The 14,393-nt window shown below is 36.4% G+C and overlaps 1 protein-coding gene across 1 annotated transcript in view; it reads right to left on the bottom strand.

The window, feature by feature from the left end:
• The window catches only part of CYLC1 (cylicin 1), a gene marked incomplete at both ends in the record, with an annotated part of 104,846 nt that overhangs the window by 70,257 nt on the left and 20,196 nt on the right, over positions 1-14,393 (bottom strand). Inside the window, one exon of the mRNA XM_081277710.1 lies at positions 10,736-11,034. Coding sequence (XP_081133836.1) covers positions 10,736-11,034 — 299 coding nt within the window. The remainder of the gene's footprint in view (positions 1-10,735; positions 11,035-14,393) is intronic.

The raw sequence follows: 14,393 nt of genomic DNA, 5'->3' as shown, positions 1-14,393 counted from the left end.
AACAAATATCTGAGATATTTAACTTAAAAAGAAAAGTTTTATTTTGTCATCCTTTCAGAGATTCTAGTTCCTGATTGATTTCTTGGCTCCTTTGCTTTTAGGCCTTTGGCAAAGGAACACATCACGGTTGGAATGCATGACAGAACAAAACACCTCACTCCATGGTCAGGAAATGAAAGAATGAAGAGGAAAGCACAAAGGTAATAAAATCCCCTTTGAGGGAATACCCTTAAATACCTGAATACCTCCAATTGTATCCTTCTTCTCAACGTTTTCAGCACCTCCCAGTAGTGCCAAGCTGATGTCCAAGTATTTGAAATATAGGCTTTTTGAGACATTCCAGATCCAAACTATAGCAAGTAGCATTGGAATTGCACTAAATGTCATAGATTATAGATTTGTTTGTTTCAAAATGCTTAATTTTTATGTTAGGCGTATTTCACTTAAACTATATATATATATATATATATATATATATATATATATATATATATATTCATTTTTCATTGCTGTGTTAATGTATACTACAGACTCAGTAGTTTAGAATGATACATGTATTATAATACTTTAGGTTAGAAAATTCAAATCAGTCTGACTGGGCTATAGTTAAAGTGTAAGTTGGGATAGATTCCTCATTAGAGCCCTAATAAAGAATCTCCTTCTTTGCTATTTCTATTTCGTAGAGGTCATGCATATTGACTTGTGCATTCTTCTGTATTCAAAGCCAGGAAATTTGTACCAATCCAACTATTCTTCTATAGTCATATCTCACATTGTCTGTAACAAAGAAAGATTTTCAGTATTTAAGTATTCATACACTCACATTTAGAGATAATCCATCATAATCATCCTGTTTAAGATCTTGAATTAATCATACCTACAAAGTTTTTTTTTTTTTAATTTTGTGAAGTAAAGTAACAAAGTGCCTATTTCCAGAGACATATGGGTATCTTTAGGGTTCCATCATTCTGCATATCACAGGTAGAAATTTTTCTTGACTGCATACTAGTCTGTAACCACATTTATGCTAAAGTAAGAATGAAATGATTTAATCTAAGGTAAATATGGTAAGGGATACTCCAGCCATTTAGTAACATGTGGGATCCCCCAATTAAGAGTGAGACCTTTATAGACATTGGTGAAAGTATTAAGAAGATGATTTGGTTTTTTTATTTGACCCATATGTTCCCCACTTTCTGGCTATCCTCTTTTACCCATCAACAAGCATTCAATACAGGATGCTTTCACTGTGCAATGAAGTGTTTATCAGTTTGCTCTTCATTTGGCAGAACTTGTTCAAAATCTTCCTCTGTCATTTCATTGAAGTACTTTGAGCAAATTATTTAATTTCTCTGTTCTTTAGTTTCTTCATCTGTAAGCATGTTTATAAAAGCATTTACCTCAAATTAAAATATGTGCATAATGTATTCAGCACAATAAATGGCACATAGACAACTTTCAATAAATGTTAGCTGCAACTTTTTATTAACCTGACATCTCTTCAAGTGAGAAGAAAGAACTTGTTTGATTCCTTTCTATTAAAATGTCATAAAATGTGATGTTTTAAATTTTATTTCCAAACACAGCATTGAAATTATAACATTTAACTGAAATTTAACAATTGAAAATGGATATGGAAGAGATGGTTTAATGAGGAGATAGAAAAAAATCCCCTTCCTTGCTATTACTATTTTGTAGTGGTGTCTCATATTATTTCACTTGTGCCTTCTTCTGTATTCAAAGTTAATGAATACATTACCATACCTGCGACCACAATGAGTCTTTTCACTAAACTTTAAGACCTCCTCCATAATCTCTGAATATCTTTAATATTTAGTTTTTATCCTCCAAACAATATGTATTCTATTATAATTATGTGTCTTTAAACATTTATCTCATCCAATTTTTATACACATTCCTTGAGACAAGAGTGAAGAAATAGTTTCCTATGAAATGATTTGGGAATATCTGAGTTGGATTAAAAACTCAGCATAGATCTATGACTTTGTAAGATTCTTAAGTCAGATAAATACCAAATTATGGACAATCATGAGTGTATAAAAATCTGGAACTTGAGAAATCTGGCAAAGGAAGGAACCCAGTCTTGAGGAGGCAAAGTTGATGGGGGGCAAGGAGAAGGAGAACAGAGAGAAAAGAAGGCACAGGTGTGTTTATAGGTTTATAAAATCACAGACATGGAGGAATAAATAACATTTTAACAAGCAATCTAGTCGACTCACACCTCCTCATACGACCTCATTAAATTTTGTATCTTGCATAGGACTCATGTGTATATTCTGAATGTTGAATAAGTATGAAATGCATACATGTGCTTATTGCTTAATATCCATAAGATAACAGTTTTAAAAATTAGTTACATTTCACCTTGAATCTAAGGTAGAATTCTAGAAATTTAACAACTAATTTTCTTTTTATTTCAGAATTCAACTTTTTTTATTATTTATAATTTTTAGTAAGTATATCCTCTCTGAGTATTTCTTTGTTCTAAAACAACTGTGTCCTGTAACACACCTCAATCACTTTATCAGAACCACAGTATGTCTTCTGGTACAATGAAATGAAAATGTTCGTGAGGTACAGGATTACTAGGGACAGAAATTTTGGTTGAGAATTATGAGATCAGATAATCAGTGTGAACTTGACTAACTTAAAATCTCTGGATTTTAATTACTTTTTATTAAATTTGAGAGGATAAAATGCTCTATTCTTGAGAAAACAGAGTAGAAAATAGATCTTTCAAGATTTACTCCAATCAGAAAAGTAAAGGTTGTAATTAATTCTTAGTAATGGGACTTTGAAATCAGACTATGAAGAATACTATTAATATATCAATTTTAAAATAATTTAAATTAATAAAGGAATATAAGGAAGGTGACCAGATATATTTAAGCAATAAGACACCAATATCAGACTATGATAAATTCTGTCAATGTATCAATTTTAAAATAATCTCAATAAAGATATATAAAGAAAGCAACCTGATGATTTAAGCACTAGCAGGAGGAATTTCATTAAAAGTTCTTGTTATTTAGTTGACTTAGAAGAGGAAACAATGAGTTTAAGGGCATAATAATAATGAGGTCATAATATTTACATGTCACTCATGATTACACACAAAAAATGCTCTTTAAAATATATGAAAACTCACACAGTTACTCTACTCACTAACTTAATTTAATTGAACACACATTCATCAGTCAAGCTCTTATGTGAGGCACTGTGAACCTTACAACAATGAATATTTCACTATACCTTCAATCTTTACACTTACAGTTTAGAAGGAATAGATAGGCATTAATGCATATAAATAATACAAGTCAAACTAAACAAAGTGTAAGGCAATATTAAAATTATTTTTATAGAATTAAAGGAAAAAAAGAAATACCAATACTGAGATTAGCTGGGATAGCATGTCAGAGAATATGAAATTTGAAATTGATCAAAAAAATGCATAAGATTTTTGACAGGACATTTAGTGTTATGGTCAATTTAGTCAGTAAGAAATGAACGGCAGCCAGAAAGAGTAAAATTAGCAGACATCAGAAAGTAGTGGAATGGGGCTGGGGATGTGGCTCAAGCGGTAGCGCGCTCGCCTGGCATGCGTTTGGCCCGGGTTCGATCCTCAGCACCACATACAAACAAAGATGTTGTGTCCGCCGAGAACTAAAAAATAAATATTAAAAATAAAATTCTCTCTCTCTCTCCCCTCTCTCACTCTCTCTTAAAAAAAAAAGAAAGTAGTGGAATGGTTCTGGGTACCAAGTAGTTTCAAATGACTGAGGGTAACATTAGTGAGAAATAAATCAAGATTTATTTTTTTTTAATTTTTTTTATTGGTTGTTCAAAACATTACATAAGCTCATGACATATCATCTTCCATACATTTGATTCAAGTGGGTTATGAACTTCCATTTTTTACCCCAAATACAAGTTGCAGAATCACATCGGTTACACATCCGCATTTTTACATAATACCATATTAATGACTGTTGTATTCTGCTACCTTTCCTATCCCCTATTATCCCCCCTCCCCTTCCCTCTCATCTTCCCTCTCTACCCCATCTGCTGTTGTTTAATTCTCTCCCTTGTTTTTTTTCCCCTTTCCCCTAACAAACTCTTATATGTAATTTTGTGTAACGATGAGGGTCTCCTTCCATTTCCATACAGTTTCCCTTCTCTCTCCCTTTCTCTCCCCCCACTCGTCTCTGTTTAATGTTAATCTTTTCCTCATGCTCTTCTTCCCTGTTCTGATCTTAGTTGCTCTCTTTATATCAAAGAAGACATTTGGCATTTGTTTTTTAAGGATTGGCTAGCTTCACTTAGCATAATCTGCTCTAATGCCATCCATTTCCCTGCAAAATCCATGATTTTGTCGTTTTTTTAGTGCTGCGTAATAATCCATTGTGTATAAATGCCACAGTTTTTTAATCCATTCATCTATTGAAGGGCATCTAGGTTGATTCCAAAGTCTAGCTATTGTGAATTGTACTGCTATGATCATTGATGTGGCAGTATCCCTATAGTATGCTCTTTTAAGGTCCTCAGGGAATAGACCAAGAAGGGCGATAGCTGGGTCAAATGGTGTCTCCATTCCCAGCTTTCCTAGGAATCTCCATACTGCTTTCCATATTGGCTGCACCAATTTGCAGTCCCACCAGCAATGTACAAGTGTACCCTTTTCCCCACATCCTCGCCAGCACTTATTGTTGACTGACTTCATAATGGCTGCCAATCTTACTGGAGTGAGATGGTATCTTAGGGTGGTTTTGATTTGCATTTCTCTTACTGCTAGAGATGATGAGCATTTTTTCATGTACTTATTGATTGATTGTATGTCCTCCTATGAGAAGTGTCTGTTCAGGTCCTTGGCCCATTTGTTGATAGGATTGTTTGTTATCTTATGGTTTAATTTTTCAAGTTCTTTGTATATTCTGGATATTAGGGCTCTATATGAAGTGTGAGGAGTAAAAATTTGTTCCCAGGGTGTAGGTTCCCTATTTACCTCTCTTATTGTTTCTCTTGCTGAGAAAAAACTTTTTAGTTTAAGTAAGTCCCATTTGTTTATTCTTCTATATAAGTCTTGTGCTATGGGCATCCTATTAAGGAATTTGGAGCCCGACCCCACAATATGTAGATCGGAGCCAACTTCTTCTTCTATCAGGTACAGAGTCTCTGATTTGATATCTAGCTCTTTGATCCATTTTGAATTAACTTTTGTGCATGGCGAGAGAAAGGGGTTCAGCTTCATTTTGTTGCATATGGATTTCCAGTTTTCCCAGCACCATTTGATGAAGATGCTATCCTTCCTCCATTGCATGCTTTTAGCCCCTTTATCAAATATAAGAAAGTTGTAATTTTGTGGATTGGTCTCCGTGTCCTCTATTCTGTACCATTGGTCCACCTGCCTGTTTTGGTACCAGTACCATGCTGTTTTTGTTACTATTGCTCTGTAGTACAGTTTGAAATCTGGTATCGCTATACCTCCCGATTCACACTCCCTGCTTAGAATTGCTTTTGCTATTCTGGGTCTTTTGTTTTTCCATATGAATTTCATGATAGCTTTATCTATTTCTACAAGAAATGTCATTGGGATTTTGATTGGCATTGTGTTGAACCTGTAGAGAACTTTGGGTAATATCTCCATTTTGATGATGTTGGTTCTGCCTATCCATGAACAGGGTACATTTTTCCATCTTCTAAGATCTTATTCTATCTCTCTCTTTAGGGTTCTGTAGTTTTCATTGTATAAATCTTTCACCTCTTTTGTTAGGTTGATTCCCAAGTATTTTATTTTTTTTGAGGATATTGTGAATGGGGTGTTTTTCCTCATTTCCATTTCAGAAGTTTTGTTGCTGATATACAGGAATGCCTTTGATTTATGCGTGTTGATTTTATATCCTGCCACTTTGCTGAATACATTTATTAGTTCTAGTAGTTTCTTTGTAGACCCTTTTGGGTCTTCTAGGTATAGGATCATATCGTCCGCAAATCGTGATATTTTAAGTTCTTTTTTTCCTATTTTTATGCCTTTAATTTCTTTTGTCTGTCTAATTGCTCTGGCTAGTATTTCAAGGACTAAATTAAATAGAAGTGGTGAGAGAGGGCATCCCTGACTTGTTCCAGATTTTAGCGGGAATGCCTTCAGTTTTTCTCCATTTAGAATGATGCTAGCCTGAGGCTTAGCATATATAGCTTTTACAATGTTGAGGTAAGTTCCTGTTATCCCCAGTTTTTCTAGTGTTTTGAACATAAAGGGATGCTGTACTTTGGCTAATGCTTTTTCTGCATCTATCAAGATGATCATATGGTTCTTATCTTTAAGTCTATTGATGTGGTGAATAATATTTATTGATTTCCATATATTGAACCAAACTTGCATCCCAGGGATGAATCCTACTTGATCATGGTGCACAATTTTTTTGATATGCTTTTGTATTTGATTCGCCAGGATTTTATTGAGCATATTGGCATCTAGGTTCATTAGAGATATTGGTCTGTAGTTTTCTTTCTTTGAAGTGTCTTTGTCTGGTTTTGAGATCAGGGTGATGTTGGCCTCATAGAATGAATTTGGAAGAGCTCCTTCTTTTTCTATTTCTTGAAATAGCTTGAAAAGTATTGGTATTAATTCTTCTTTGAAGGTTTTGTAAAACTCCGCTGTATACCCATCCGGTCCAGGGCTTTTCCTGGTTGGTAGTCTTTTGATGGCTTTTTCTATTTCTTCCTTTCTTATTGGTGTGTTTAAATTGTGTGTGTCTTCCTGACTCAATCTGGGCAGCTCATATGACTTAAGATATTTATTGATGTCTTCACTGTCTTCTATTTTATTAGAATATAGGGTTTCAAAATACTTTCTAATTATCTTCTGTATTTCTGTAGTGTCTGTTGTGATATTGCCTTTTTCATCCTGTATGTTAGTAATTTGAGTTCTCTCTCTTCTCCTCTTCTTTAGCATGGCTAAGGGTCTGTCGATCTTATTTATTTTCTCAAAGAACCAACTTTTAGTTTTATCAATTTTTTCAATGTTTTTTTGTTTCAATTTCGTTCATTTCATTTCCACTCTGATTTTAATTATTTCTTGTCTTCTGCTATATTTGCTGTTGTTTTGCTCTTCCTTTTCTAGGGTTTTGAGATGTAGTGTGAGTTCCTTTATTTGTTGTTTTTTTCTTTTTTTTTTGAGGAATGAACTCCAGGAAGTGAATTTCCCTCTTAAAACTGCTTTCATTGTGTCCCATAGATTCCGGTATGTTGTGTCTGAATTGTCATTTATCTCTAAGAATTTTTTTTTATTTCCTCCTTTATGTCTTCTGTAACCCATTGATCATTCAGTAACATATTGTTCATTTTCCATGTGATGTAGGATTTTTCCTTCCTTCTTTTATCATTGATTTCCAATTTCATTCCATTATGATCAGATAGGGTGCATGGTATTATCTCCACTCCTTTATATTTACTAAGAGTTGCCTTATGGCATAATATATGGTCTATCTTTGAGTAGGATCCATGTGCTGCTGAGAAGAACGTGTATCCACTTGATGATGGTTGATATATTCTATATATGTCGGTTAAGTCTAGGTTATTGATTGTGTCATTGAGTTCTATAGTTTCTTTATTCAGCTTTTGTCTGGAGGATCTGTCTAATGGCGAGAGCGGTGTGTTGAAGTCACCCATAATTATTGTGTTGTGGTCATTTTGACTCTTGAACTTGAGGAGAGTTTGTTTTATGAACATTGCTGCACCATTATTTGGTGCATATAAATTGATAATTGTTATGTCTTGTTGGTGGATAGTTCCTTTTAATAGGATATAGTGTCCTTTTTTGTCGCTTTTGATTAACTTAGGTTTGAAGTTGATTTTATTCGATATGAGTATGGCCACTCCTGCTTGCTTCCGAAGGCCATGTGAGTGGTATGATTTTTCCCAACCTTTCACCTTCAGCCTGTGTATCTTTTCCTATCATATGAGTCTCCTGAAGGCAGCGTATTGTTGATTGTTGGATTTGTTTTTTTTGTTTTTTTTTTTTTTTTGATCTAGGTTACTAGCCTGTGTCTCTTGATTGGTGAGTTTAGTCCATTAACATTTAAGGTTACAATTGAAATATGATTTGTACTTCCAGTCATGTTTATTTATTTATTTATTTTAGTTTGGCTAGTTTTTACTTTTTGTTTTTTTTCCTCCCCCTTTACTGAGATACCTCCCACTATTGGTTTTGGGCACTATTTTTCCATTCCTCTTCTTGTAGAATTTTGCCCAAAATGCTTTGCAGTGCTAGTTTTCTGGCTGTGAATTCTTTTAGCTTTTGTTTATCGTGAAAGATTTTAATTTCATTGTCAAATCTGAAGCTTAATTTTGCTGAATACAGTATTCTTGGTTGGAATCCATTATTTTTCAGCGTTTGGAATACATTGTTCCAGGATCTTCTCGCTTTCAAATTCTGTGATGAAAAATCAGCCGTTAACCTAATTGGTTTACCCCTGAATGTAATCTGCCTCCTTTCTCTCGTAGCTTTTAATATTCTCTCCTTGTTCTGTATGTTGGCTATCTTCATAATTATATGTCTTGGAGTTGGTCTATTACAGTTTTGGATGTTTGGGGTCCTGTAGGCTTCCAGGATTTGGCCATCCATTCCATCTTTCATCTCTGGGAATTTTTCTAGGATTATTTCATTTAATAGGTTGTCCATTCCTTTGGTTTGAACCTCTGTGCCTTCTTCTATCCTAATGACTCTCAAATTTGGTTTTTTGATGAGATCCCATATCTCTTGGATAGATTGCTCATGAGATTTAAGCATCTTTTCAGTGTTGACTATATTCTTTTCAAGTTGATAAACTTTGTCTTCATTATCTGATGTTCTGACTTCTACTTATCTAGTCTATTTGTAATATTCTCGTTAGCGTTTTTAATCTGGTTTATGGTTTCTTGCATTTCTAAAATTACTGTTTTTTTTAAGATCTCTATCTCCTGGTAAAGCTAGTTCTTTGCAGTTTAAATTTGTTTGTTTATTTCGTTTTCAAAATATACTTTCAATTCTTGGACTTGCTGTCTCATGTCTTCTCTAAAATTCTGTTCCGTCTGAGTTAGGTATGCCTTGATTTCTTTCCCTGTCCATGTTTCTGATGCTTCTAGGTCCTCCTGTAGATTTAAGTTGTCCTGAATTATCTGTAATCCTTTTTTCCCTTGTTTTTTCATGTTGTTCACGTTACTTTGCAGCTCTGTTTGCTTTGTAACTGCTTTCTCCTATACATTTGTTTTGGCTTTGTTTATCTCTGTTGTCTCTCCTTTGTGGTGGGAGATTATGCCTATAGATGTTGGGCTTTATTGTACTTTAGAGCTGATTCATTCAATTTATAAAGGGCTTCTGGATTTTGTATGCATATAGTGGTTTGTTTTTTGTTCTTAGAACTTTAGGTTAGATGCTATGAAGGTATAAGGGTTAGTATGTCTTGGCTACTTTAGAAGATTGCTCTACTGAAGGGGGATACTAACCGTCGATTGGATCAGGGTGTTGGTAGTAGCTAGGTATTTAGGAGCACTATAGACGGTCTCGAAACATTCACCTATTTGCATTTAGACAGTTACACGAAATGGAGGACATAATGCTTGGGATGAAAGTTGTGGGGAAGGGGAAGGAAGGTGCTCCTGAAAAGAAAGAAGGAGAGGGAGATAGATAGCATAGAGGGCAATGGAAAAAACAATAAAACTTGGAAGGTGAGAGAAAGAGGGAAAAAGGGAGAGAAAAAATAAAATAAAATAAGAAATAAAGTTAGGTCTTAGAGATCCATTTTCTTCTCTTCCTGTAGGCAAAGCTGTGCCCTCCGGGCTGAGTTTTTCCCTCAATGTGTCAACAGCAATCCCTGTAAGGCGGCTCCTGGGAGTCTGTCAATCCTGTTGGTCCAGAGCCATTTCACTTCTACAGCCCCTCCTCCCCTTCCTCCTGCCAGCCAACCAGGTCCTGTTCACCGGAGGCGGTTCTCCAAGAATTGGGTTACACTTTCAGCCCCACCAAGTGCTCTATTTCCCTAACTACTGAGCACTCTCTCTGTCATTCATCTAAGCCCCAGTGCTGTGGAGCTGTGGTCTGGGAGTCAATAGTTTAATTTTTCCGGACCCCTTTGGTGGGCACACCTTCGGAATCTGGCGGCTTAGACCATTGGTGTCGCCGCTGGTTAATGGGAGTTAGGGGTCGAGGATCCCTTCTGCTTCCCTCAGCACCTACAATCACGACCACTCCGCTGGTGGTAGGAGGAGTTGGGGGTCTGGAGTGTCCTCTGTTTTCCTCTGCCCCTACCGTCACGCCCTCTCAGTTGGCGGTTGGGGGAGTTGGGGGTGGAGAGTCTTCTCTGCTTCCCTCCGCCCCTAGAGTCATGCCCACGTCACTGGAAGTAGGGGGAGTTGGGGGTCGAGAGTCCTTTGGCCCTTATGGTCATGCCCACGGAGAGATTTTGAAGTTTCTGGGTTGTTTGTATCTGATGTGGGTGGGAGTCACACACCTGCTAAAGTAGATTCCGCTGGGAAGGAATCTCTTTGGCTGAACTTTGGTGACTTCCCCTCTCTGCTATGGCGGGCCCCTGGCTCCTTGCTGGAGTGTCCGAAGGGAGGGGTGGAACTGGCTTGTCTCTGATCTGACACAATCTCTGGTTTTAGTTCCCAGTTCGCTATTTCATAAAGGCTTGGTTAGATTCCCTATATGTCGTCCGGGGGGGGGGGGGGCGTTTGCCAGGTTGGCGGGGCCGTTCACAGAGCCGGAAGGGCGCAGGCCGTCTGCTGGGCCAGGCAGGGACCCTTCTAGCTGCGCCGGGCCGCCGGGGGCCGCCTGCAGAGCCGGGCAGGCGGCGGCTGTGTGGCTAAGAGCCAGGTGGGCGGGGTGGCCGTTCGCAGAGCGAGCGGGGCCGCCAGGAGAGCCAGGATGGCAGGGGCCGTCTGCCGGGCCGGGTGGGGACCCTTCTTGCCACACCGCGCTGCGCCACCCAGGGCCACTTGCAGAGTCGGGCGGGCGGTGGCTGTGGGATTGGACCTCTGCGCCCACGTGGCCAGCCAAGATTCACTTGTCTGGGACAAACTGTCACCTCTAATAAACTTACTAATTCCCGGCAGGTCTCCTTTCAGCGGAATTTTGCTAGAAGTTCCTCAGTAGGTAGAATGTAGCTGTTTTAATGGGTCTTTCTGATCCCGTTAATGTGGAAATACTGAAAGTGCTGCTTCCTCACCAGCCGCCATGTTGGATCCCCCCCCACAATCAAGATTTAAATGTGAATTAAAAGACAATAACACATTTTCTCAATTCATAGTTGATTTTGTAAAAACAGTAATGTTTTCAGTTGCTTCAACCAAATCCAATATGATCCTACTCTGAGAACTACAAAAAGCAGTCTAATATTTGCTACAGAATATTAGAAACTGAAAACAAATTAATACGTACTAATCAAAATTAATAATTTATATATATATATATATATATATATATATATATATGCATTTTCTTTACAGATTACCAACTCAAGGAATCAATTTACTAACAAAGCTTTGTTACTGATGTCATATTGACCAAAACTCTGGTTGGTTGACTAAAAATTTTCACTTTTCAGATTGATCCTTTGGTATCATGAACCTACTCTCTGAAATCCTATTTCAAAAACTCTTCTACAATGACTAGGGTTAAAATATGAGATTCATATTTTGGGTGAAGAAATGTATATACAGCGAGTTAATGGGTCAATGACATAGTGAGTCAAAAGTATGACAACAAAACTTTTGATTTTGGTGAGATACATCATTTCATTTCAAATACATTGAAGACGTTTACTCACTTCATTTGGTTTTATCATAGCATTTGAAGACAATTAATATCTCTTTGTAAATTAAAACATTTATATATTCTGTAAATAATAATAATTACTTACATACACATAAGTACATTCACATGTAGTACTTCATTTAATACTCACAAGAAACCCATGTGTTAGACACTGAATAAATTTTTAGTATTATTCATTATTTATTTATTTATTTATAACAATGGAATGCATTAAAATACTTATTACATATATAGAGCACCAATTTTTTATATCTCTGGTTGTATACATAGTATATTCACAGCAATTTGTGTCTTCATACATGTACATTGGATAATAATGATCATCACATTCAAACATTATTAATTACCCCATGCCCCCTCCCTTACCCTCCCACCCTTCTGCCCTATCTAGAGTCCCTCTATTCCTCTCATAATCCCTCTCTCTATCCCACTATGAATCAGCCTCCTTATATCAAAGAAAACATTTGGCATTTGTTTTGGGGGGATTTGCTAACTTTACTTAGCATTATCTTCTCTAACTCCATCCATCTACCTGCAAATGCCATGATTTTATTCTCTTTGTTGCTGAGTTATATTCCATTGTGTATATATGCCACAATTATTTTTATCCATTCATCTATTGAAGGGCATCTAGGTTAGTTGCACAATTTAGCTATTGTAAATTGTGCTGCTATATACATTGATGTGGCTGTGTCCCTGTACTATGCTGTTTTTAATTCCTTTGGGTATAGGCAGAGGAGAGGGATAGCTGGGTCAAATGTTGGTTCCATTCCCAGTTTTCTAAGAAATCTCCATATGGGCTGGGAATGTGGCTCAAGCAGTAGTGTGCTTGCCTGGCATGCATGCAGCCCAGGTTCGATCCTCAGCACTACATAAAAACAAGATGTTGTGTCCGCCGAAAACTAAAAAAAATAAATATTAAAAATTCTCTTTCTCACTCTCTCTCTCTCTCTCTTTAAAAAAAAAGAAATCTCCATACTGCTTTCAATATTGGCTGCACCAATTTGCAGTCCCACTAGCAGTGTACGAGTGTACCTGTTTCCCCCACATCCTTGCCAACACTTATTGTTGTTTGTCTTCATAATAGCTGCCATTCTGACAAGTGAGATGAAATCTTTCAGTAGTTTTGATTTACATTTCTCTAATTGCTAGTGAGGATGAACATTTTTTCATTTTTTTTTTTTTGTTGTTGTTTGATTGCACACATCTTGAGAGAAGTGTCTGTTCAGGTCCTTGGCCCATGTATTGATTGGGTTATTTATTTATTTATTTTTTGGTGTCTAGCTTTTTGAGTTCTTTATATATCCTAGAGATTAGTGATCTATCTGATATTTGAGGGGTATAGATTTTCTCCCAAAATATAGGCTCTCTATTTACTTCACAAATTGTTTCTTTTGCTGAGATGTAACTTTTTAGTTTGAATCCATTCCACTTATTGATTCTTGATTTTATTCTTGCACCACAGGAGTCTTATTAAGGAAGTTGGGGCTTAATCCCCCATGATGGAGGTTAGAGGTTACTTTTTATATTAGATGCAGCGTCTCTGGTTGTATTCCTAAGTCCTTGACTCATTTTGAGTTGAGTTTTGAACATGGTGAGAGATAGGGGTTTAATTTCATTTTGTTGCATATGGATTTCCAACTTTCCCAGCACCATTTTTTGAAGAGGCTCTTTTCTCCAATGCATGTTTTTGGCACCTTTGTCTAATATAAGATAATTGTAATTTTGTGGGTTAGTCTATATGTCCTTTATTCTGTACCATTGGTCTACCAGTCTGTTTTGGTGCCACAACCATGCTGTTTTTGTTACTATTTCTCTGTTGTATACTTTAAGGAAGGTATAGTGATGCCACCTGCTCACTCTTCCTGCTAAGGATTGCTTTAGATATTCTGGGTCTCTTATTTTTCCAGATGAATTTCATGATTGCTTTTTCTGTTTCTATGAGGAATGTGATTGGAATTTTGATTGGAATTGCATTTAATTTGTATAGTGCTTTTGGAAGCATGTCCATTTTGATAATAATAATTCTGCCTATACAAGAGCAGGGTAGATCTTTCCATCTACTAAGGTCTTCTATTTCTTTCTTTAGGGTTCTGTAATTTTTATTATATAGATATTTCCCCTCTTTCATTGATTCCCAAGGTTTTTTTTTAGGCTATTGATAATGGGGTAGTTTTTCTCATTTCCCTTTCTGAGTATTTGTCACTGTTATAGATAAATGCCTTTGATTTCTAGGTGTTGATTTTACATCCTGCTACTTTGCTGAATTCACTTACAGAAAACTGCTAGAACTTTTAGGGTCTTCTAGGTATAGAAACATACCATCAGCAAATAATGCCAATTTGAGTTCTTCTTTCCCTATATTTTTTCATCTGTCTAATTGTTCTGGCCAGTGTTTCAAGAACTATGTTAAATAAACTATGTTAAATGTTAAATGGTGAAAGACTGTCTTGTTTCATTTTTTAGAGGGAATGCCTTCAAATTTTCTCCATTTAGAATGATGTTGGCCTGGGGCTTACCATAGATAGCCTTTATGATTTTGAGATATGTTCCTGTTATC

Source organism: Spermophilus citellus (assembly GCF_964194105.1).
Source record: "Spermophilus citellus genome assembly, chromosome: X".
Classification (NCBI taxonomy): domain Eukaryota; kingdom Metazoa; phylum Chordata; class Mammalia; order Rodentia; family Sciuridae; genus Spermophilus; species Spermophilus citellus.
Note: the sequence above shows the minus strand (reverse complement) of the source record. Positions and strands in the feature narration are given on the sequence as shown.